At 37.9% G+C, this 24,884-nt stretch overlaps 2 protein-coding genes across 3 annotated transcripts; one reads left to right on the top strand and one right to left on the bottom strand.

Moving 5' to 3' along the window:
- Positions 1–212: 212 nt before the first annotated feature.
- Positions 213–9,218, bottom strand: chek1 (checkpoint kinase 1). Its single transcript, XM_034200074.1, is given in 15 exon segments — positions 213–636; positions 846–947; positions 1,056–1,187; positions 1,354–1,522; positions 1,613–1,691; positions 1,772–1,855; positions 1,936–2,040; positions 2,208–2,396; positions 2,483–2,552; positions 2,639–2,703; positions 4,449–4,530; positions 4,532–4,558; positions 5,771–5,885; positions 7,801–7,866; positions 8,099–9,218. Coding segments are annotated over 14 exon segments (1,380 nt in total). The 5' UTR covers position 7,866; positions 8,099–9,218; the 3' UTR covers positions 213–540.
- Positions 9,219–12,787: 3,569 nt separating this feature from the next.
- Positions 12,788–23,680, top strand: LOC117535515 (complement factor B-like). 2 transcript variants are annotated; one of them, XM_034200021.1, is made up of 18 exons: positions 12,788–12,914; positions 13,204–13,410; positions 13,496–13,681; positions 13,775–13,951; positions 14,721–14,807; positions 15,037–15,176; positions 16,598–16,745; positions 16,851–16,979; positions 17,491–17,601; positions 18,092–18,226; positions 18,911–19,023; positions 19,500–19,632; positions 19,820–19,958; positions 20,804–20,880; positions 22,216–22,319; positions 22,443–22,572; positions 22,743–22,792; positions 22,940–23,680. In XM_034200021.1, exons 1-18 carry the CDS (start codon positions 12,857–12,859, stop codon positions 23,117–23,119), a joined length of 2,304 nt encoding a protein of 767 aa, XP_034055912.1. In that variant the 5' UTR covers positions 12,788–12,856; the 3' UTR covers positions 23,120–23,680. The 2 variants fall into 2 exon arrangements, with proteins under 2 accessions (XP_034055912.1, XP_034055920.1); XM_034200029.1 differs by having other exon boundaries at positions 12,817–12,914; positions 13,207–13,410.
- The last annotated feature ends 1,204 nt before the right edge of the window (positions 23,681–24,884 follow it).

Genomic DNA, 24,884 nt, shown 5'->3' with positions numbered 1-24,884 from the left:
CAGAGGGTAAAAGGGGTGCTGCAGCACAGGAAGCATGAGACAAATAAAGAGCTTTTTGAACATTAAAGCATGGAGACATGTCCCAGTGGAAGCACAAAATACAAATATGCACCTGAAAAATAGAATGTCCTCTTTAATACAAAGAGGCATATATATATATATATATATATATATATATATCCATGCACACGGAACATTGGAATCATCTCAAATAGTTTATAAATGATTTATTTTTTAGTAATGTTTGTTTTTATTATGTGCATACAATGTTTTTTTTAATAACTTATTCAACACTTTTGACTGTATCATGTCAAACATAATGAGAACACATAACAAACATGCTTCTATCTCACTGTCCCCCTTTGACAATCTTCCAACACTAAGAACAACAACGAACTCCTTGAAGAAAAGAACACAGGAGCTAAAAGACACACACACACTTGAAGCGAACAACAGACAAATAAAATATCAATAGAACAGCTAAATATATACATGTTGTCCCTCCATATGTCCATAGCCGTGTGAATCTGTAGAGGTTGTTCATGTGAGGGGGGGTAAGATCTTCTGAGTGCTGATGATGTCTCCGAGCTTCTGTTTTATTTTCACAAAGAGACGCTTGAACTCCAGACCGTCACCCTGGAAACACAAACACACATCAACATCTAAATAAAACTCATACTCACAATTAGCAAAATAAACGATTGGATATTGGTAACAATTCACAAGAAACATTTTGCTTTTCTCACAAAACAATATGTTGGTTCTTCACTTCCGTACATCTCTACTGCTACTATTTTGTTCATCTTAAGAACACTGTATAAAAGTGTTGAAATGCTAAAACTCACCTTAGACAGTCTGAAGTCCAGCAGCACTTTCCGATTCATCTCCAACAAGTGGACTTTGAAGATGAGTTTGTTATTACGTTTGTCCAGCGTGCTCACCGTCACCTGAAAGGCAAAGAGGGGTTTATTAAACTCTACTGCATTATGGCTGTAAACTGGCTGGGCGCTGCAGCAGTTGTATTTCACCTCTGTAAAGTTTAAACTCATATGTACCTGTTTGCTGCAGGTGAGTTTGAAGACAAGTGACAGGCTGTCACAAGCGTCTTTCAGGGCAGATAAGGAGACGTCGGCATTCACAGTGGTGAAGAAACGTGTCATTCTCCGCACTAATCTCTGCCAAGAGGACTGCAAACAGAATGGAAATGCAAGTTAGCATTCATTCGTCAATGCAGCATTTGAAGGCTGCATTTCATAAAACATACCTTTGCTTTGTATAGAAGAACAGGATAAAAACATACAATGCGAGACACTTCACATTAATAAATTACTAATTGGGGTTAAACTGAATTACCTGACTGGCTCCCGGTGTGCCCATCAGCTGGCTCCCCAGCAACATGTGCTCGGGTTTGGTCGGCTGAGAGAAGCTGACCTGGTTGTTGCTTTGGTCGATTATCAACATGGCTTCCCAGCCTTCTGCTGCAAAATCAGGCTGAGAGCTGGAAAACTGCATCCTGTCATCACTGCATTGGGAGAAGAGTGGTTTTAAGATTACAGGCACACAAATAAATACACCTTTTTGAGTTGAAATAAGGAAAACACAAAGCTCTGACCTCTTGGTCCGGGATACGCCTCCCGTATCTGATCGATGGTGTTTGTTTCCTCCTGAGCCCAGAGATGTTTGCTTCACACCTGCAGAGATACACAGTCAGACATCAGTCCAGCGAACGTTAAAATAAAAGTTGAATTGACTCCATTGTATTGAGACTTGCCTTGAGTAAACCAGCGGTCTTTCTTTATGTCTGCGATGGTGATGCGAGCATCTGGACCCGCCAGCAGTAACTTGAACAACAAACCTGAAGAGAGATGCTGAATGTGAAATAGATACAGCTTTTTAAAACTATTTATACATTTAAACTTCTACTTTGGCACTTACTAAGAGGCATTGGTTTTATTTTCTTCCAAGGAGGTAGGTAAGTTTTCTTTTGAAGCCATTCTGAATACTCTTGACAGCTCTCAGTGGGCTGGTCCCACGGCAGCTCTGAAAAACGAGACGGTGACCAAAAAGTTTCACCACACAGCCTAACTATTGCATAAGCATGTGTTGGAGCTATTCATTTATTTACATTACTTAATAGTTAAACCTTTACTTTCTTGTTTTCTTTGTACATTTATTATTATTCAGTCAAATTAATTTTAGTCAATTACCTCCAGCTAGCATAGCAGTGAGGACAATTCCACAAGCCCAGACATCTAAAGGCTGAGCTTTGTACTCTTTCTGGCCGAGAAGCTCCGGAGCCACGTAAGGAAGAGTCCCACAGAGTCGACTCAGAAGACGCTCTCGTCCTTTGAAACGAAACATGGTGGCCAGCCCAAAGTCCGTCAGCTTCAGGTTATCTAAAAGGGTCAGGAGAACAGCAGATAATATTTGTTATAAATGCAAAGCAATGTAATTGTTTTCTACAAATTAACACAACTCTCACCTTTGTCATCCAGCAAGATGTTCTCTGGCTTTATGTCTCTGTGGGTGATCCCACAACCGTGGAGGTAATGCTGAAAATGTGCACAAAATCATGAGTTTAAAACAGTCATATCACAGTCAACAGGTCATATCCACACACAGATTTGTATTCACTCACCACGGCCCCTACTAGCTGCTGGAAAAACCTATGAGCATCTTCCTCCGCCATCCCAACATCAGGCTCTAAAGTCAAAAGGAAGCAAACATTGTAAGACCCTGAAAGATTGACCACAATCACGATCAGGCAGATATCGAGTCATACACTGCCAATACAGCATGTAGTTATTCCTATTGGGCTATGCAATACACATTTATTTGGAGGGCAGAACACAGAGGGCAAAAGCGATGTGTAAATATGTTTTCATCCAGCTGTGAATTTAAATTCAAATTAAATTAATAATAAAAAAAATAATTAAAAAAAAGACAAATAATACATAAAAAAACAATAATAAGATTATTACTGGGGTTGGATGAATTAAAAAGTGCCATTTCATCGCAATTCCCTTCTAAAAATGCATGTCCTTATTTTATTAAGTGAGACTATTTGTCATATTTTTATAATCAATATCAAGTGTCTTCCAATTTCCTTTTTTGTGTGATTTCCTACAGATTTAGGGTTAAAAAAACATCTTGCAATTTAGACTTTTTTAATTAAATTTTTAAATGTTACAGTATGTCCACTGTAGAGGACGTCGGGACCATTTTAGTTTGAAAAGACAGCCAAAATGAACACATGGACTATGTAACGTATTATGGTTATACAGTGATATTAATACAATAATACATTCACCTTTATTTAAAACATGAATAAGTAATTGATCCGAACATTGCTGTTTATTTGGTCAATACAAAACTAGCTTGTTTTTTGGTGAATCTTTCCAGATCTTCAAAGACTTTGTAGTCAATGTAGTGGGAAAGTACCTCATTGACTCCAGTCGGCACGGGCTGTAGGGTCATCTTGACTAGTTTTATGGATGTGGTCTCCATTTGACCTGCTCATAGAAACAAAGCTTGCATTCCTGAGGCAACTCTCATTTTTCATGGCTCCACTTAAAATAAAAACAACAATAAGACATACGTGCTACTCTTGGCCCACAGAGGGCCATGTCTTTCCAGCTCGTCCCTATCTGTCTCTCTGTCTGTATCTGTGCGCTCATGGAGCCTCCTGCATCTTTCCCCCCCTTCTTCTTGACCCTCTTCTATCCCAGGTGTGAAATCCTCATCTCTCTCATCATCTGAGAGCTCAACATCTGAATCTCCCTGAATTATCTGGTGCAGAAAATGTCTGCTTCAGTTCCGTCTCCTGCAACAAAATTGAGTCATAAAGTCCATGAAGATAGTCCTGACTTCCACTAGAATGGACATTTATAAAAGAGCTGTTATTTGATAACTTGAATTATTTAATTGCTTTCAGAACTAATTATACAGTTCCTCACATGTTAATAAACAAGAACATATATGATTTTCATGGTACAAATTACAATTATTCAACAATATTTGACTTCTCCTACTACTTCTATAGCATTTTGTTTTTGGTATGCCAGCCATTTTGGATGAAAAGAAAGAGGAACTTCCCAGCATGCAATTGTAACCAATGACATATCACTGGAAAGACCAGGATGTCCTCTGTACAGCACATCAGGGATTGATAGAGTAGCTCAAAAGAGTAAAAGGAGATGCATGTTAACAAAATGTCCACTACAGTGGACATTTTCAATGGTCTGGGTCCCAGGAGGATTTATACATGTAAATTAAACCCAGTAAAGGTTTGAAATGTTACATTTTGGGTCTAATACTGAATACTTTCAACTCTTGGCATGACAATTGTCACGTTTAAAAGAGAGATGATTAAACACAACGTCGTATATTGGTGACTTTAACTTGACTATTAACTGTGTAGCAGCGTGTTAAAACCATTTCAGTCTCACCGATGCGGTCGAACAGCTCTCCTCCGGTGCAGTACTCCAGGAAGAGATACATAGTCGGGCCTTCCTTCCGATGGCCAAAAAAAACGTACGATGTTGGCATGGTCGAGCATCTACCAAAACATCAACAAATGCAACTTACTTTCTTTATTTTTTAAACAGTTTATAAGGTTGTAGCTTTTTTCCGTTTCCACAGAATTGCCTGGCTAGACAACCACTTGGGTTCATGTCTACTTCCTGTAGGCTGAAGTCATTCGAGTACTTGCAACATGAAATCAACTGGGACACATTTAGTTTATGTTAACAACGGTGAAAGGTGAAAGGGTGCTGCAGGGATGACAAAAAAGTGCGAATTACTAACTCATGTAGCACTTTTAGGCTTTATTCCTGCAGCACTCAAGAGCGTAACGTGTGCAAATAACATGTACATATATGAATTATACATTGTTTATAATTGCACTAAATTGAAACAAAAAACTATTACAAATCCACATTTGAGCTTCAAAATTAGCTCCGGTTGAAATTCTATGTAATGAACAGAAGGTCATTTTATCTTTCTTAATATGTCCTCAAATTGCAAATGAAAATCCCTTATGTTTCAGAAACCTCAAAAAGTGCCACTAATGCCAATATTACAGGTCACCTATTATGCAAAATCCACTTGTTCATGTCTCTTCTACATCAAAATCAACTGTGTAAAGAGATTCTGAAAGTTTCAGGAAAAAAGATTCTCTCTTTTTGTCCTGATCCATTTATATAAAAACCTGTCTGAAAATGAGCTGATAAGATTTTGGCCACTTTATGATGTCATAGATTTTTTGGCTTGTGTAACCATTAGCCAATCACCAACCAAGCTGCTGGGACTCCCAGCAGCTTCTACTGAAGCCTTCTGAGTAAATCGCCAGAATGCCGACACCTCCTCATCTCCACCTTTTGTGTTGCCATAAATTAGTCTCTCTGCATTTGTGTGCTGGGCTAATGCTAATGATGCTAATGCGAGGATAATAAAATGGCGGCTTCACTATTTTTTTTTTGAGTTTTACGGGGCGTGGTTTGCAATCCACCCAGCCATAGGAACCTTTATCTCCCCCGAAAGTCCCTGCGGCATGAACGCGCCTATTGTGTTCTTTTTAACCAAATATCTCTCAGAGGGGCGTGGCTCCTTATTTTCATCTAAAGTAACAGACAGAGAATCAGCACTTTTGAAACAGAGGGGTGTGTGGGATGCTACAATGCATAATCTGTTTAGGAGACCTTTAATACTTTTTATTATCCTTCAAAACCTAACGGCATTCCATTAACTGTTCTTAAAGTCTATCACCTACCTTATGGATGCAGACCTCCTTCTTGACATTTTCAGCACACTCTTTGGCCTGAGAGGTGTCGATCACCTTCACAGCTACTGCCTCCTCTGTCTGTCTGTTCACCAGCAGCCTTACTCTGCAACACAGAGACAAGATGGATCAGAGCTAGGGGTGTAACGGTACACGTACCCGTACCGAAATTATTCGGTACGGGCCCTTCGGTTCGGTACAGGTGTGTACCGAAGTGTACCGAACGAATATAACGTTAAACGTAAAAAATTGAGAACGTGAACAACTTTTTGGAAGTAATCTCAGGTGCTGCGTCGCAGCATTCAGAGTAATTTGCTCACATTGGGTTCAACGCGTCATAGAGCGAGCAAGTCATTTCATTGGATGAGAGGCATACTATGAGAGCTGGTCAGAGGGATGCGTTCAAATGTAATCAGTAATTTGAGGAACTGTCGAAAATTAATGGCGAATGCAGATAAAGTTGAGCTCGAAAATCCTCCAGCATCATTGAAGTCTCCGGTTTGGGAACATTTTGGTTTCGCAGTTACGTACAAGGATGACGGACAAAGACAGGTGGACCGAACCAAAGCTGTTTGTCGGCATTGTTCAACTAACATTGGTTACGCGGCTGGCAATACATCAAACTTGCACACTCTTGAAAAGGCATCACCCGAACGTGAATATCACCGGTACCAAAAGACTGAAGTGCAAACCCAACTCCCACTAGCATTTAAGCCTCCACCACTCGCAACAAGTTCAGACCGAGCCAAAGCTATTACAAACACCAAATATCCTTATGTTGCCATGTTAGCAAAGCGCTACCTGGCTGTATCTGCTACCTCTGTCCCTAGCGAGATGGTTTTCTCCACATCAGGAGACATTGTTAGTGCCAGCAGATCTGCCATTTCAGCAGCAATGTGGACAAGTTCATTTTTCTTTAAAAAAACATGAAAATACAATGACAAGCAAGTCCTAATGTCAAACTGGCTGCTTAGGTGCTAGTACAGTACAGTTCAAATACAGATTATTTCAGTTCATTGAAATGCTGCAACTTAATGTTCATTTTATTATATTTTGTATTTATTTGAGTGAATATTGACAGTTTAATAATAATTAAAAACCCAAAACTAATAGTTTGTTTTGTGAGTACTAGTACAGTAAAGTTCAAATACAGATTATTTCAGTTCATCGAAATGCTGCACCTTAATGTTTATTTTATTATATTTTGTATTTATTTGAGTGAATACATTATTCACAGTTTAATAATAATAAAAAAATATATATATATGATTTGTTTTGTGAAAAAAATTCTGCTGTACCGAAAACGTACCGAACCGTGACCAAAAAACCGAGGTACGTACCGAACCGAAATGTTTGTGAACCGTTACACCCCTAATCAGAGCACAACAAATGTGATGGCAAACACAGAAAAGGCACCCTATATGTGCTTCATATTAGATTGTAACCTGATATTGTATTAAAAGTGTTGACATATATTATGTAAGTCAAAAGAAGTAGTGAAAGAGTAAGTGTTATGAAAACAGAAACGGTGTCCCCTGCAGATGAGTTACATGTACATCACAAATGTAAGGTGACATTTCCAGCACAAGCAGGCTCTGCATTGACAAGCTAACCGTTGTCATTGTTGTAATAGGTTTCCCAAAGTTTCCTGATTCAACAGTGTGTAAAAAGTCTGAATATGTGTAAAAACCTGACAATATTTAATTAATAGACAAGACAGGGACGTTAATAATTAAAATAGGTTTTGTTCAAATTGAATTGGAAGAATAGCATTCAGAAATAGAAAGATTGCTTTGTGGTTTGCCAACTGCAACACATTAGGGAGAAGCTGCAGAAATATGTCTGTCTGATGATCTGTCATTTCGGACATGTCAATTTTGGTTCCCGTGGCATAGAAAAAAAGTCCATGTCATTTTCGTGTGAAACATGTTGTGTCTGTGTGTGACTGGAGATGCACTGCTAGAAAAAGGATAAAGTAAGACATGCTGTGAATGAAAATAAAGATAAAAGAGGAGACTTACTCTCCATAGGCTCCTTCCCCCAGAGTCCGAACAAGGTCCCAGCCTTGCACAAACGGCACAGCCATGCTTAAAAACAGAAACAGTCACTTGCCATAGAAAACACACTGATACACGTATTTTACATGATATTATCCACACATATCTCTCATTTTACTAACAGATATTGTGACTTCTTACGCATTGTCTGCAACCCGAACATTTGCCATTGAATACGTCAAACTGTTGCACTAAGCAAAACGAAACGAGTAAACAAGACTAAAAACAAGATGATGCCACTCTCAGTTATATAACCTTTTACCTGCACAGCCTGTAGCGTTTCCAAAATGTATTTGCAAAGATTAGACGGACTTCTCCATGTGTCTGAGGCAGTGACAACAGTGGATTCACCCAAAATTTGGCGCCTTGTTATTTTACTTGCGATAACTACGTCACATCCGGTACTCCTTCTTCTTCGTCTGAGCCACTCAGCTGCATTACCGCCTCTTGCTGTACTGTTCCGCAACAACAACACACACTCAATAAACTCTTTAAAAAGGCCAATATTCTTCTTTTTTCATTTTTCTACTGTGCCTCATCAGATTATAATCAACACTTGTTATCACGGTATCATTCATCATGCAACTGTGACTTATAAGTGAGCATAATGTGAAACGTAATAAATACTCATAACCACTAGGCTAATACATAGGGAGACCAGGGACAGTTGTAACACTTTTTGGGTTTTCCCTTTTCCCCTTTTCCCCAATAAGTAAAAAAACATTTACACTAGGATAGCCATTTTTGCTATATTATACATGTTCAATGTGTCAACTACTGAAACAATGTATTTAAGATGTTTCTATGAAATAAGTAGAGGTTGGAACATGTTTTTTTTTTTGTAAAAATCAACTGTTACAACCATCCCTGTGTACAGGAACGGTTGTAACACCAGGGACGGTTGTAACATGTTAATAACGGTTACCTTTTTTCACACTACATGACAAAAAAGAGGGAAAGCTGTCAAATTCTAAGGCAACAAGATTTGAATGGGGTTTCACACACCCTCCAACAAACAATGAACATAACTTAAAACAGAACACCAGATGGAATTAATCTGATTCACAATTTTGGCAGGTGTAAAAGTCGCTTCCATCTGTATAGCCTATTCTACCTTGTGTGGTGTTCGGGTCAAATTGACCCGATTTCCATTTTCAATGAATAAAACAAAAATATAAGGATATTTTCGTTCAACCTGAAACTCAATGGCCGGGGCTTATTTATTGTGAAGGACATGTGGAATTGTTTTTATTTTTTTCCACTTATGAACAAATGCCCACCCGCATTTATGTCCTTCATAAGAGGTTCGGGTCAATCTGACCCGGATACAATACCAGGACAAACAGACAGAGAAAAACACACAGAAACACACACACACACAGAAACACACACACACACAGAAACACACACACACACACACACACACACACACACACACACACACACACACACACACACACACACACACACACACACACACACACACACACACACACACACACACACACAATTGTATGCATAGAGAAGCTGTTTGATCCTGGTTTCCCTTGATCTTTACCCTTTGTAGTGTGTACACAAAACTATCCTAGAACATTATAAACATTTTAGATTTTCTCGCACTGTCCCCCCTCGCACCTGCAATCCGGAGGAGGGACTAAACAGAGACATAACCTCAGTGTAGTAACAGTGTAGTGCAGAACTACAATTATCTACCAACAAAATGGTCAAAAGATGTTCTGCTCAGAGCCTTGGAGCTAATAATGGATGAGAGTGAGTGGAATGCATTAGAAGAACACGGTGAAGTGGGACAGGAAGACATTTCTGAAGATGAGGATAATGTGGAGGTAAACTCAGAATTTGACAGAAAATTGGAAGATGAACTTGACTCACAGTCAGCTTCTGAAAGACCCCCACAGCCAGCTGTGAGGTCTGTGGACCCTCAAAGGACTCCAAGACACAGACTACATGCAGCAACTGCAACAAATACATCTGTGCTATACACACGAAGAAGTTTTGTACATCATGTGTTTCCTAAACGGACTTGCCCATTGACTCACATGATGTTCTGCAGCGTCACTTCATCAATATATTTTTCGGATATACTGTATTTTATGAATAGTGACTGTTAATTGTTTTTATTTGCTTTGTGTTTATATCTGTTCTATGTCATTTATATGGATGTTTCATTCCCTCTATATTTCACAGCCAAATACTTTTGGCTGTGGTTCTTGTGTTCCAATTGCTGCTAAATTGCTTTATTTCCTTCAGGGCTTTGATTATTATATGACAGATTAAAAATAATAAACATTAATGAGAAAATGTTTCATTTACATTAGTCCTAGAAAAGCATGAGCAAAATGTAAACTTAGTTTTTATTACAGTGTATTTTTTTTTAACATAAATTACATTTTTATCACAAAAAACGATGGACACTTCCATTGTTACATTTGATCTAGCAAAGAGTATTTTCAAAAACGAATTATATATTTCATTTATATTGTTGGGGAATGAGTTAAAGACAATATATATAAGGAATTGTACATGTTGAATTTAGTTCTGTATTTTTTTTAAACCCTGAAATATGTCCCGGGTCAATTTGACCCGAACATTACTAAAGGGTGCGAAATGTGAACATAACACAAGGGTTAATTATGTAGACCTACCTCCTTTGAGCTGAGACCATAGTATAAATCAGCTGCCTCCATCAGGTAGTCTCTCAAAAGCATCTCTTGCTCTGTTGAGAACACCTTCTTGGGTAGCCTACTCTTTGGGGTGATCCCTGACTCTCCAACCTCAGCCTCTTTTTATGGAACCAGTACAGGGTGACATGGCATATATCATGGGACTTTGCCACTGCCCTGACTGATTTGTCCTCCTGAACTTCATTTGAGGCCCTCTGCAGCAGAGGAAGTGGCACTCTCCTGTCTGTCTTCCTCTTTCTGATATTTAGCATACTGTAAACACACGCACACACTTTACGTACAGTATTTTAATCTGTTTATTTTTACAGGGACAATGCACACCAATCAACAATATTGATCATTCGAGCAAATGAGCCATCATTGTAAATGTGCCATGTTACAACCCTCCCAGGTGGCACGTGTTACAACCGTCCCAGGACCACCAGTCATGTTTTCACCCCTGTGAACCTGCCTGATTGCTGGCTTGACCCATATTTAGATAGTTATATGTGTAGCTTACAAAACAATGATTCTAATAATACTAGTTTGGATTCCTAGACATTTGACCTCAAGACAGTATCCAAAAAATATATCATAATTTTGTTTTTAATATTTTACCTCAGAAAAACACACTTTTGCTGATATCTTTCGCAATTTAAAAAAAAAATGTGGCTCCTTTTTTTCACAGCAATCTTTCCATCTAATTGAGCATGTGCAGAGTGAGTTTCATCACTCTAGCTTGTTTGTGATTGGAGATATTGAAGGCGTTACAACTGTCCCGTGTTACAACTGTCCCTGGTCTCCCTATAATGCACAGTGGTGTCAAGTAACTAAGTAGGCTACATTTACAAGTACTGTAGGCCTACTTATGTACAATTTTGAAATAATTGTACTTGTCAGGTTTTGCTACTTTGTACTTCTACACTACAATTAATAGGTTAATTGTATACTTTAAAACTTGCTTTGGATTAATGATGTAAAATAGAATCAACACCGACTTTACCTGGAGTAAAATCCCCATCTACTCTGCAGTATACACAGTCATTAAAACTAGCTAGACATTGACCAGCTTTGATAAACACTTTAATGCATCAATAAGTATAAGAAAAACATATTATTACATATTTTTCTGAAATGGGCCAATCTGCATAATGAGTACTTTTACTTTTGGTACTTTAAGTATATTTTGATGCCAATACTTTTGCACTTTTGCTTGAGTCAAATTTTGACTGCAGGACTTTTACTTGTAACAGAGTATTCCTACTCTCTGGTACTTCTATTTTTACTCAAGTACAAGATCTAAGTACTTCTCCCACCTCTGATAACATGTCACCAAATGTTAGTTGGAAGAAATACAGACGAGTATAAAAGGAGTGTAGTTTATCCAGAGGGTGGCGCTAGAGATGAAGCAATTGTGTCACAGGGTTTATGACCTGAGATGCATAACATTTTATAAAAGAAGAATAGAAGAATTGGAGGATGAAACCCTCTTTATTTGTGTCACTCAGCAAAATTGTACCTCTGCATTTAACCCATTCTAGTTCTGACTAGTACTCATTGACAAAATACCACAATGTGATGAAAAATTACCATTAATGGTACCACAAATAACTTTGTAAATGCTATCCACTGCAGACCTTTAAGTTTGAAATATATTTATTTTTCACTGACTGACTCCTCACAATGTTTGAAAATCCGAACTCTGATGAACAGATTAAGTAAAATCAAGTCATTCAAATGACGGAGTCATGGCGAGTTAAACCACTCAGGTATAACTGGCTGCTCAATCAATACCTGAATCAATGTGTCAATAAATAAAGCTCAACAGTGCCTGCGGATTTTGGGAAATGATGAAAGTTCGGTTGATTTCACAACTATTTTGTTTTTTTGTGCAACATCTGATTGTGTGTGTACACATAGTGGAAAGACCAAGGATCAAAAGTCACATATTTTACCTTTAGGTTGTTGAAAACAGAGGGATTTAGACTACATCATCAGCATGAACAGATAACCTATACTGCATGAATTGTATTTAAATCTTTCAGGAAAAGTCTCAAGTAACAAACAAAGGTAATGCAATATTAACCAGGCTTATTTTATTTCAATTGTAACTGAAATGTTTGAATCTTTCCTGATAAAGTCACATTTTCGGGAATTCACAAGTTTACTGCGACACACGCTATTGATTTCCTTTTATTTGTCATGAAGTTAATAAGTACCATCATGATCTTTTCTAAGCAAGTCCCTCCTTCTGAAACTCTCCTGATATTTTTTAAATAAATCAACAGTTCCTGTAAAATCCTTTCATTGTATTGGATTGTTCTGATTCAAGGTTCGTCATGGGAATTGCAGTCCACTGCAGTTGGCTTGCTGCACTTTTATGTCTCCACTTTTTCGGTGAGCTGCTTTTATTTCAAAAGATACATATTTGACATGTTATACTGTGTTTTCAAATGAAAAATAAATATTTGAAATAACTTTCAAATCCAACTGAGCTTAGCGGTTTTTTAAAAACATTGAGACAATTATTCACAACTGAGTTAAAAAACAATTCCATGTATTTGATCCACAGCTAAAGGTTCAAAATAACAATAATGAATATGGTAATTTGAAATGTAATTTGAAACTACTGCCATAAACAGTTATCAATATTATATATATATCAGTATTTTTCTCTTTTTTTCAGGAGGCCAGGTTTGTTGTGATTGCACAGAGGAGAAGATGGAAATAGAAGGAGGTCATTACACACTGACCAAGCAGTTGCAGAAAGGGAGCATGTTGATCTACCACTGTCCCGAGGACTACTACCCGTACCCCGTTATGACCCGCCTGTGCCAGTATGATAGCAGATGGGTAAAGGCGCCCAGGACATTCAATCCTCAGAGATGCAGGGGTCAGTGATGTGATGCTGCTGTTTCTCACTCCTGCTCAGACTCTACAGTACATGATAACTCAGATAATTTCGTTTTGTTTTGCAGTTGTTGAATGCCCCGACCCAACTGTGATGGAGTATGGAGAAGTCTCCCCACCCCAAGAGAAGTACTTTGTGCACAATGAGACCACGTATGAGTGCTACTCTGGATACACAATGCGAGGCTCAGCCAGACGTGTGTGCTTATCAAATGGGAAGTGGAGCGGCTCCACTCCCATCTGTGGCCGGGAATGTAAGTCCTGAACAGACATCTACTGCTCATTGGGTTGTTTCTTCACGGGTTGAATGTTTTATGACTTATCTTCTGTGTTTTTTGTTACCACAGCAGGACACAGTTGTGCTGATCCTGGTATCCCAGCTGGCGCTTCAAGAGCAGGGAACATATTTGGAATTGACGAGACGGTGAAATACAGCTGCAACAGCAACCTGTTTTTGGTTGGGTCCAGTGAGCGAGTTTGTTTGGAGAACGGCCAGTGGAGTAACAAAGAGCCAGCGTGCTACTGTAAGACAGAAACCTACAAACTGATATCTTCATTTGTACTGCATCTAACAGAAACTGTACTTTATAAATACTGCATCGTATATGTTGCAACATTCATGAAGCCATGACTTAACTTCAAATCCATTTACACAGGTTTATGCCCTTAAAACTCAAAAGTCAGGATTAATGTGCAATTTTGATGTACCAATCTCTCGGTATATATACGACTGATGAGTCAGTCTCTGAGGTAAACAATAAGTTATCTGTATGCTTACATGAAATATTGAAAGTCACCTCATGTCCACACGAAGATGTTCAAACCTGCACCTGAGATTATCAACATGTGAAGCACAAAAATACAACATAACAGCCTCAACGCACTTTGTTGAAGCAAATATTCAGCTAGTTCTGGGTGTATATGTTTTTTCTCTTTTTGGCCTGTCCCTTAGCCTATGACAATAGAAGCGTGAGAGTTACATACTGTAGTGATGTCACTATGTTACATAAGTAAACAAAGGAATCCAATGGATGCATTTAAGGCATGTGGGAGAGAAACTCCCTCTGGGGGGAACTTTGGGATTTTAGCCTTTGCAGACCATTTGCACAAAAACCTATAACATACTACAGGAAATGGAAAACCCCAGAACACATAATAGGGGCCCTTTTAAACTACTGAAGACTGAACCCCAGTGTCTATGGTGATAGGCGAGCACTTTTACCTGCTTTGTTCAAAACATCACTTCACTTTGTAACAATTATTACAATCATCTGTTTAATTTGCTTCTTGCAGACAAACACACCTATGACACTTCATTGGAGATTTCAGAGGCATTTGGCAGCTCTATCAGGGAGAGCCTCACCACTTTAGAGTCTCTCAGTAAGTACCTGAGCTATGTCTGATAATTAACATTATTTAAAAGCTATGCTAGATGAGTTTTTCTGCTATTATTTTGTTAATAAGGTATATAAGCTCCATCAAAACGTAAATCTAATACCTTTGTTTTAACAATCTAACACTGTCTTCCATTTAACTATAGATGTAGAAATGAATAAATATGATGGTGGTAGATTGTTTGTATGGCACAATAACCTTTCTTGTGGTTTAGATGACACACAGTCGGGGAAAATGATCAGGATCTCCAAAAATGGGACGCTGAATATTTATATAGCAGTCGATATTTCTGAGAGCATTGAGAAAGAGGAAGTCAAAAAGGTGAAAGAAGCCATCATAACACTGATCAAAAAGGTAAGAAACAAACATCCATCCACTTGATTTAAAACAAATATGTTTTATTCATAATGATATTGTGACAGTATGTGTTAAAAGTTTTCACAGAATCGCCTCACTAACTCTACAATATGCTGAATTTGCATGCAGACAGCAACATTGTGCTGAGATGTGAGAATATTTTCGCTGATTGTGGACTCAGTCTAAAGGAAGCGCATGCAGTGAACGTACAGATTGCTGTTGATGGATGCTGGCAATGGATTTGCTGAGATGTTAAAAACGTGCTGTAAATATGGCAGTTAGTGTGACTACTCTGGACATTTGATCAATCACTTGGACTCAAATGAAATCAAATGAAATGTCAGAGTTTTTACTGATCATGGCAGAGGAAGCCGCTGTATTATTGATGGGTCGTAAATGTCATGCAGATACTATGAAGCGGTACAGTATTATTTTCCACAATGCTCTTCCTGTAAACCAGGAAGTGCTAGCTTATTCGGATCAAATCAACAGCAATACACCAAACTTGCTGTGCCCTATTTGAATAGATTAAGATACAAGGACTTTGGGATGATGAATTGCATTTTAGATTAAAACGATAAAACGTTTTTATTTAATTTTGAAAAAGTAAATACTATTTTTAAAAGAAGCAGAGTGACCTACGATTCATAATAATGCACTGAGTGTTTAATATATGAACTGGATTGTCTCTTCTGGTTACAATATACATGTATAGGATATATCTGTCTGTATTTTTCATACTATTATTTATTTTACAATGCATCATTACCTTATTTAATGTATTACTCTTTGGGTCTCCTGCAACAGGGATTTTTTTTAACACAGATTTTCTCCTTCTTAAAATTATATTATTTTCTTGAGCTGCATTGGCTTTTTAAATGTTGTGCATTTATTTATTGGTTTAATTAGCAGGGACAGTGTTGTAATTGTGCCAGAGTAAATAAATGTAATGTTACTTCTTTAATACTATGTGGGATAGTGGATTTAATTTAATTTAAAATCATAACCTGAATCATATTTCTGGTGTGAGATATATGAAGCCTCTTACATTTTCTGACACCCACTTAGAAGCACATTTGGCACAGTGCCCACATCACATGTACAAACATTATGCCTCCCCATTTGGCTTCCATCACAACAGCCCATTAGCAGTACATTTCATTATGAATTACACATCATAATCTTGACTGATGCTCCTTGGCGCGAGTCCCTTGGCTTGCTGTCAGGATTCTCACTGCTGATAAATGAATCAATTACTCAACAAAATACCAACCATAAGCCCTTTCATACATAAAGACGTGCACAGTAACAGATGTAACATATTTCACAGCTGGTTGAAAAGTTGTTTATAAAGTTGTGTACAAAATGTATACAACACTGAAGATAGTTTTGACCTGAGTTGCTTTTTGTCTCCACAGATTTCCTCCTTTACCGTGAATCCAAACTATGAAATTGCCTTTTTCTCCTCTGGATTTTATGAAGTTGTCAACATTCTTGATTTTTTTAATGAACAACATGTTGAACGAAACACCATCATTGATATAGTGAACAATTTCAAAGTCGACCGTGAGTAAAGTGATTGTAAATATTAACATATATCAAATACTGTTACGATACACATCTTGACATGTATGTTTTCTTGTTTGTGTGTGTTTGTCTTTTGACTCAAAGAAAAGAACACAGGAACAGATCTGGACCTCGTATTCAAGAATTTCCTGGATAAAATGGCTTTTATAAAGCAACGAGTGGGAACAGAGCAATTTAAAGAACATCGCCACGTCATCATCTTATTTACAGACGGTATTTCCAGCTACTTGGTATATTTAATTGTGTTAGGGATGAACATTTGCTACCTTGCTAAGAGTTGGATAAGAAGATTGATTCTACTCTAATATCTAATGCAATCTTCTCGATTAATACCTTTAATGTTCATCAATTCAACACTTAAAAAGGACATATAATGCTAATTTTCAGTTTCATATTTTTATTTTGTGCCCCAGTCTGCTTTGATTGTTTAGCTGGCTCTGTGGGGGAGTGTGTGGGGGAGAAACACTTTGAGATGTGAGCCTTTGCAGACCATTTACATGCATTAAAACCTATATAACACACTACAGGAATAAGAAAACCCCAAAAAGCATAATAAGGCCTCTTAAACTTTGTTCCTACTACTCCAAAACAAGAATTGATAGGCAATCAAATCAGCACTAATTTAAAATAAAATATTTTATGCATTCCTATATAAGATCATGAAGCTAAATCGAGTAAAAAAAAGTATTAAGCGCTGTACTTCCTCTGGTTTCTTTCATTGCAGGTGCGTATAATATGGGCGGATCTCCTGTACCCACAGTGGCCAGAATAAAAAATATGGTATACATGAACCACACTGGTGAAGAGGAGACTCAATCAAGGGAGGCATATCTGGGTGAGTTTCATTTTAAAACATCTAGCCACACACATGCTATATTGTCTGTAACATTTATTGATATATGATAACCCAGTGCTGAGGAGGACATGAACTAAAGTACAGCACTTTTTAAGGTTTGCTTTTACTCCATTACATCTCAGAGGGACATATTGTGCTTTTTACTCCACTACATTTATTTGACACTTGTAGTACGTTTTGCACAATAACATGATGTGTTAATATGATTTAGACACTACTTATCGACCCGGTATTATTATATAATAATGAAACACTTTTAAAAGAGCCATTCTACACTATTAGTACTTTTGATACTTTAAGTACATATTGTTGATAATACTTTAGTTTTACTTCAACGAAGACATTTTAACGTGAGTATAGACTGTGGTATTAGTACTTTTTACTTAAAGGATCTGAGTATTTATTCCATCACTGATGACGCCTAACACAAAGGTTTTCATTTACATTGTTCTTTTATTTTTTCTGTTAGACATTTATATTTTTGCGACTGGAAAGATAATATTTGATGACGACCTGCAGCCCCTCGTAACAGGGATTGGTCCAAAGCACTACTTCCGAATTAAGGCATTTGACGAGTTACAAATGACCTTTGATCAAATAATTGGTAAGTTATCTTTGAAGAAGGTTGAAGGAATATCGTAAAACATTAATTTAATTTATATTTGTACAACATCTATGTATCTCTACCCTCTCATTTGACATAAAGGAGATATATCAAAATATATATATTTTTTATCAATATTGTTCTCTTGTTTCCTTAAGTACTTAAGAGCAGGCAGAAGAACCATCACTCTTGATCTGTGCCTATATATGATACGTAGCTCTACACAGCTGATGTTGCTCATTGATTTTGCTTCACCCATTACATATAGTGGTGGAAACTCACAAAGTACATTTAATCAAGTACTGTACTTAAAGGGGCCCTATTATGCTCATTTTCAGGGTCATATTTGTATTTTGTGCCTCTACTGTGACATGTCTATATGCTTTAATGTTCAAAAAGCTCTTTCATTTTCTCATACTGCCTGTGCTGCAGCACCTATTTTCACCCTCTGTCTGAAACCAGAGCCCAGTCTGCTCTGATTGGTTATTTTACAGCAGTTGTGACTTTTTAGGTGCATATTTTTTATACAAAATTATATCAACTGATTAATTATTATGTATTATAATGGACGGAGATACCCGACAGTATTTCTAGATCGCTGTTTTATTAGTTTTACTCAAGTATAATATCTGAGTACTTGTTCCACCTCTGTATATTTACCATAAATGTATTTTTATTTTCTAGATGAAGAAGAGGTTAAGGGTCTGTGTGGTCTTCACAAGGAGTATGTTGTACATGATCCAACTGCACAAGATGCAAGGAACAACTATCCATGGTGGGCGTCCATTATTATCCAGGTGAATTTTCACTGTATGTTACCATAGCAAAAAATAACATTAGGGCATTAGCTTTTTCCTCCCACTAAGTAAAAATTAAATAAAAAGGGAACGGTGGGTGGGGGGGATTTTTGTTGAATGATATCGTTCATGTTCAAATAAGTATAGCGTTTTGTTGTAAAAAATATGTATTCTGTTTTTGTTTAAAATATATATGGACATAATACATTCCTGTATTATTAAATATACATGTATATATATTATATATGTTGTATTTGTACAAATTAGGTTATTTTTAATTCATATTAAGGTACTCGGCTTAGTCAATCCCAATAAAGCTTGACCTACAGATGTAGAATTACATAAAAAACAACCCATATCGAAAGATATCAGTCGATTAAATTGAAAAACATTTGTGCAGCCACCAAGTTGTCCATGTTTTTGTTGTTTTTTACACTAGACTATAATAAACATTAATTGTCCTTTTCAATCTTAAGAATGGAGGCCTTTCAAGGAAATGCATCGGCTCTCTGGTGAACCCTTACTTTGTCTTGACCGCCGCTCACTGCTTCAAATTTGGAGATCAACAGAAGCATGTCAAAGTTGAAATTGATGATGGACAGGGCAGAGGTAATGATAATCGTTTATTTAATGTCTGTATGGTTACTCATGGCCTCTTTTATTATCACACTCACTTATCTGATTTAATGATGCTTGAGCAGTTTACAAAAATAAGTGTCAAAGTCTTCAGTTTTTGACTCTCTAACTAAATGTATCTTGTATCTACTACTCATACTTGACTGTGTGTCTTTTACAGTGAAGAAAGTGAAAACCTTCATACTACACCCAAAGTACGACATTAGCGGTAAAACGGAAGAAGGTGTGCCGGAGTTTTATGACTATGATGTGGCTCTCATCCAACTGGAGGATTATGTTGAAATCTCCAGTTCTGTGAGGTGAGACCCTAAATACCGTCTTTCACTGTACACTTGGATTTCATGTTGCATTCATTGTCCTGCCCGGGTTTTTTAAAGGTCCCGTGTCTTGGCCATTTCTACTGATCATAATTCCATTGTTGAGGTCTACTAGAATAGATTTACATTGTTCAATGTTCCAAAATCACATTGGTTTTCTCATACAGCATCTCTGTAGTATGTGTATTCACTCTGTCTAACACGCCTTGTTGGAGCTCCTGCCCCCCCCCCCCCCCACTGTGCTCTAATTGGTCAGCTCGCCCACTCTGTTCTGATTAGTCAACCACCGTTGCAGCTGAACATCAGTGTTTATGTTTTACAATGGCGTTTGTTAGCAACCAGAAAATGACACCAGTAATGACAAACAGATGAGAATGCTGCGTGGGGTGTGGGTGCCGTGTTGGCGGGACGTTGCGGGGCTAGCTGGTCCGCCCTGTGGGGCTCGAGGAGTGGACAGTGTGAGCTGGATTACTGGTGTCGTTTCCTGGTTGCTGCGTGGGGGGGGGGGGGGGGGGGGTGTGTGTGTGTGTGTGTGTGTGTGTGTGTGTGTGTGTGTGTGTGTGTGTGTGTGTGTGTGTGTGTGTGTGTGTGGTGTGTGTGTGTGTGTGTGTGTGTGTGTGTGTGTGTGTGTGTGTGTGCGTGCGGAGCTATGTGGATTGCGTCAATATGCCCCGGAAGAAAAAAATGGAAAAAGAGAAATCTTTAAAATAAATTGGTAAAATTGGTACATTTGGAATAGGCTTACTGCATTTTTAGAAATATATATTCTGTATCAGAAGTTTGTAAAAACATCCTCTCCATGTTGCACTGTTTTTGTTGTCGTTCAGACCTATTTGCATACCTTGCACCCAGGAGACCAGTGACGCTCTGCAACTGGTTGGAGTATCCACCTGCAAGCAGCAAGGTGAAGTAACCAACATACTGTAACAAGATAAAGGCATAACTTCCTGAGTAAATTCATTCGACTTTTTCTATGTACCAAAATGTACCGTTCGCTAGGCCTCTCACCCCTTAGTTATTGTTGCAATGTGAAGAAAACGGTAGCAGAATTTCTACCCAAAAATCATGTTTGAAACATTGGGCTATGTCAGAAACAAATGTAGGCTTTCTATTTATATCAAGCAGCCGTCAATACTGTAACGTTCCCAAGATGACTCGGAGACAGGCTTGTAGTTATTAGGCTTTAATAACTAGTAGTTAAAGACAGATGATAACAGATCAAGTATACTTCGTGGGTTCTACCGCACACTAACTTATTTCCTAAACCAACCACAAGATATAGCACTCTCTACGTCACAACTCCCCGCCCTCCCCCGTCCGCTCCACCAACCACAGGCCAGCACCTCAGCCACCATCACGGTGCAGCTCTATGATTGGCAGAGAGACGGGGGATGCCTAAGTGACACCCTGAGTAGCCTATCAGGATCGCTACAATACTGTTAAAATACCAACACTCGTTAGCAGTTAGCTTTACTGTAGCTAACTAGCTAATTAAGCTAATAACACCAACATGCAGTCCTTAGATGACCTTTTGAATGTTTCCAGCTTACCACAAAATCAAAAGTAAATATTGGTACTCTTACCAGAAGTGCAATTTGCCCAATTTGGATTGTTTTGTGTGTGCGTCGGTTGCAGAGTGTTTGAGGTATCAGACTCTGGTCCATGAGCAGTTTAATGATTCCTTCTGCTGAGTGAACTGTTGGTGGGTGGTAGAAAGAAAACAAATCCTAAATGGAACCACTCACAACAAAATATGTGGATTAGTTTAAGTGAGCAGGCTATGATTCCTTTATATGGACATTGTAGTTTAGTTTTCAAGTTTATTTTTTAGCTTTGAGCACCAAAAGCCAAGTGCCATCTAGTTCCCTTATATTCAGTGAAGGCAGCCATCTTGACAACTTAAAACACTTTAGATTGATAAATTGCACTACATGTTAGAGGAAAATATGTCTTTATTTTTTTCTTTTGGGGTGCTAAAAATGTCTTTCCCGAGAAAAAAACAGCACTTCTCTTGCAATGTAGTGTAGAGGTCAATTGTCCTAGTCCTAAAAAACAAATGATCTGATTGGCATTATATTCTAACATTAAAAAAAATGTATACCATTTTTTCCCCCACTCATGAAATATGTCATACAGTCATCCCCTGTCAATTGAGTTGCCTTGCAGTTCAAATAAAAAATATCCATAGTCTCAGCTTCACTTTAATGTCCTGTACTGTTTTTGTGTTTTCTTAATACAGAGGAGCTGCTGCTAAAAAAGCAACTTGAAAGAGTCAGTTTCCTGACCAAGAAGACTGAAAGCGTGGTTGTTGAAAAAGATGCCCACGCTAAGCTTGGTGGACTTGTGAGTTTACTGAGCTGGGTTGTGCTTTTTGTGTGTAATTGTGAGATTTTTTTTCATGACTTACTCTAAACCTTCAAGTCACTTTGACCTGTGGTTTTACTCTACTCTTAATAACCAATGCAGAGAGATAATTGCATCAAGCATGCACTGACGGCACCTAACATAACAGCGACTGATCCGAAGGTTGCTGTGACGGATAACTTCCTGTGCACTGGAGGTCGGGATCCTTTCAGGGATCATGTGGCATGTAAAGGTGTGTTTCTTCTATTATAATTTATATCCCTGCTTTGATGGGAGCTGCTAGTTATCCCAAAAACCATAATAGGGCCTCTTCAAGCTCTTCTCACCAACGAACAGTAACTTTGAATTGCACCCAGACACAGTAGTTAAGCAACTAATCAATTCACATTATTGTTGTGACAGGTGACTCAGGGGGTCCTGTGTTCAAGAACTATGAGCAACGTACGATACAGGTACAGTCACGTCTTTGTTGTGTGTATCCAACACTTTAACAAAAAGCACCAAAAGTTATGGCAAATTGAAAATGAAACTCCATGTTAAACACTGAGGTAACATAATTTGAGTTCATGTTAACTGTCTAAAGTGAATTTCTCTCACAGGTTGCGCTGGTCAGCTGGGGATCGAAGGATCTGTGCCAGTTGGGGAGCGTTAAAGTCGAGTCGGATGAGACCTCCAGAGATTTCCACATTAATCTTTTCAGAGTTGTCGATTTCCTCAAAGGAATCCTTGGAAATGACAAACAGGATGTATACTCAACACTTAAGTTTTTGAAGGACTAAAATGTATTTGCATACTGTAATCAGTTTTGCCATTTCAGTAATATGTTTTGTTTATCCTGTTCAAACACACTGGTTTATGTGATTTAATCTTGTTTTTCAGAGTGTGCCTTCAAAATTTAAAATATGTAATATTCAGTTAACCTTTTCTTATCAAAAGCTACAAATACAAATACATACACGCACTCGCTTATTCTCAAATTGCACAATTACAGTCGCTCAATTAGTGATTAGTTATGCTGATCTGTACCCTGTCATCCTTATTCAATATCGTCATGGTCAACCAGGATGTAAATCAGTTAATAAATCACTATAAACCTGTCTTGATTTTTTTGAAGAGATACCCTGGATCTGGAATTATAGTCTTTACAGTGAAATAACTTAAATATGTCTATCTGTGCCATAATGTTTATAACATGATAGCATCCATTAAATATGCTAACTGTTAGGCCATCATGCCCAATATAAGCAGGCAATATTGAGTATTTATAAGACATTTTTGTCACTGTGATAACCGTGACCTTCATTTGTCAGATACTGTAAATTAAATACAAACAACATCAATCCTGGCTGTCTATTTTACCCACAGATAGTGTATCAATAGTTATTTTTAAAAAAAACAAAAAACTAATGAAATAACTTGAAAACCACTATTGTCGTGAATCTCTGAAACCATTTACATTACATTTCAAAAACCTGTATAATACACTACAGGAAAGGGAAAAGCATAATAGGGCCCCTTTAAATATATTCTTCTCTAAAGCCTTTTTTCTAAACTGCATGGTAAAGACATCATTTCAAGAATTAGTACAGCACTTAAAGCTTTCATCAAAACTATTTTATGGATGAGCTCTGCTGATAGAGCCACTCTCCTGCAGGTCAGTGACTCAGGGCTCATTTCCAGCTCTCTGTGCAGGCCGAACGCAATGCGGACCCTCAGTCTGGCCACATGCCAACTCAGATTGTTCAAATTGAATTTAGTGGAAAGTTACGTTCTTTTTTTTGGTGTGTAATTAAGTTTTTCTCCTTTCACTTACTGGCTTGAGATGGAAATGAACTGAGATTGTCATTCATTGCCCTGTCTTTACAGCCCACAAACAAACGAGGCCACTGCATTACCAATGATTTGTTGTGGTCAAAACAAGTTTATAGCTTCAAATCAAATGTTATCTTAATGTGTAACGATGATCTGTTGACCATTACGCTGTCAGGCCTTGCCTTAGTGGAAATGTACATTTAGCAATTTTATTTACAAGCCAATTGCATATTGGCTAAATGTCCAAACAACCAAAGAACAGTGGTGAATATTCAACATCAATGTTTGGTTTCTCTGACATGGTGAAACGCCTACCTTTTGTATATGTATGTGTGTTGGGTCAGTGATATTGACTTCCCAGGGGAACATTCATCTGGTTTGCCTTTAACTAATTGGGAAAGATGGAGGAAGCCAGTGGGATGAGATGAGGAGGAGGGAGGAAGACAGACTGTGTGAGAGAAGGAGCGAATGGGCGAGGCGTAATAGAATGAAAGCCTCTCTTAGTCCCAGAGGCTGTAAACATGGAGGAAATTTAAGGAGGTCCATTCCTTATTGAATCCCACCGGAGGACTCGGTTACCTCTCCACTTTTATTTTTCAGGGCTAATGCCAACATTCACTATCCAGCCATCTATTTAAAAAAAAAAAAAACCTTCGACTGAAATCAATCTGTTACACCTAAACTGATTAGCAATGTTAGGATAGAGCAGCATGCAGACAGTATATTCAGAGA

The sequence above is a fragment of the Gymnodraco acuticeps genome, unplaced genomic scaffold, assembly GCF_902827175.1.
Source record: "Gymnodraco acuticeps unplaced genomic scaffold, fGymAcu1.1, whole genome shotgun sequence".
In the NCBI taxonomy this organism is placed as follows: Eukaryota; Metazoa; Chordata; class Actinopteri; order Perciformes; family Bathydraconidae; genus Gymnodraco; species Gymnodraco acuticeps.
Note: the sequence above shows the minus strand (reverse complement) of the source record. Positions and strands in the feature narration are given on the sequence as shown.

Excerpts from the sequence above, each read along its gene's own strand:
- LOC117535515 (XM_034200021.1), top strand. The coding sequence starts at position 12,857 with ATGGGAATTGCAGTCCACTGCAGTTGGCTTGCTGCACTTTTATGTCTC. Across the intron at positions 16,980-17,490 it reads CATCATCTTATTTACAGACG|GTGCGTATAATATGGGCGGA; the intron begins GTATTTCCAGCT and ends CTTTCATTGCAG. Across the intron at positions 22,573-22,742 it reads GGATCATGTGGCATGTAAAG|GTGACTCAGGGGGTCCTGTG; the intron begins GTGTGTTTCTTC and ends TTGTTGTGACAG.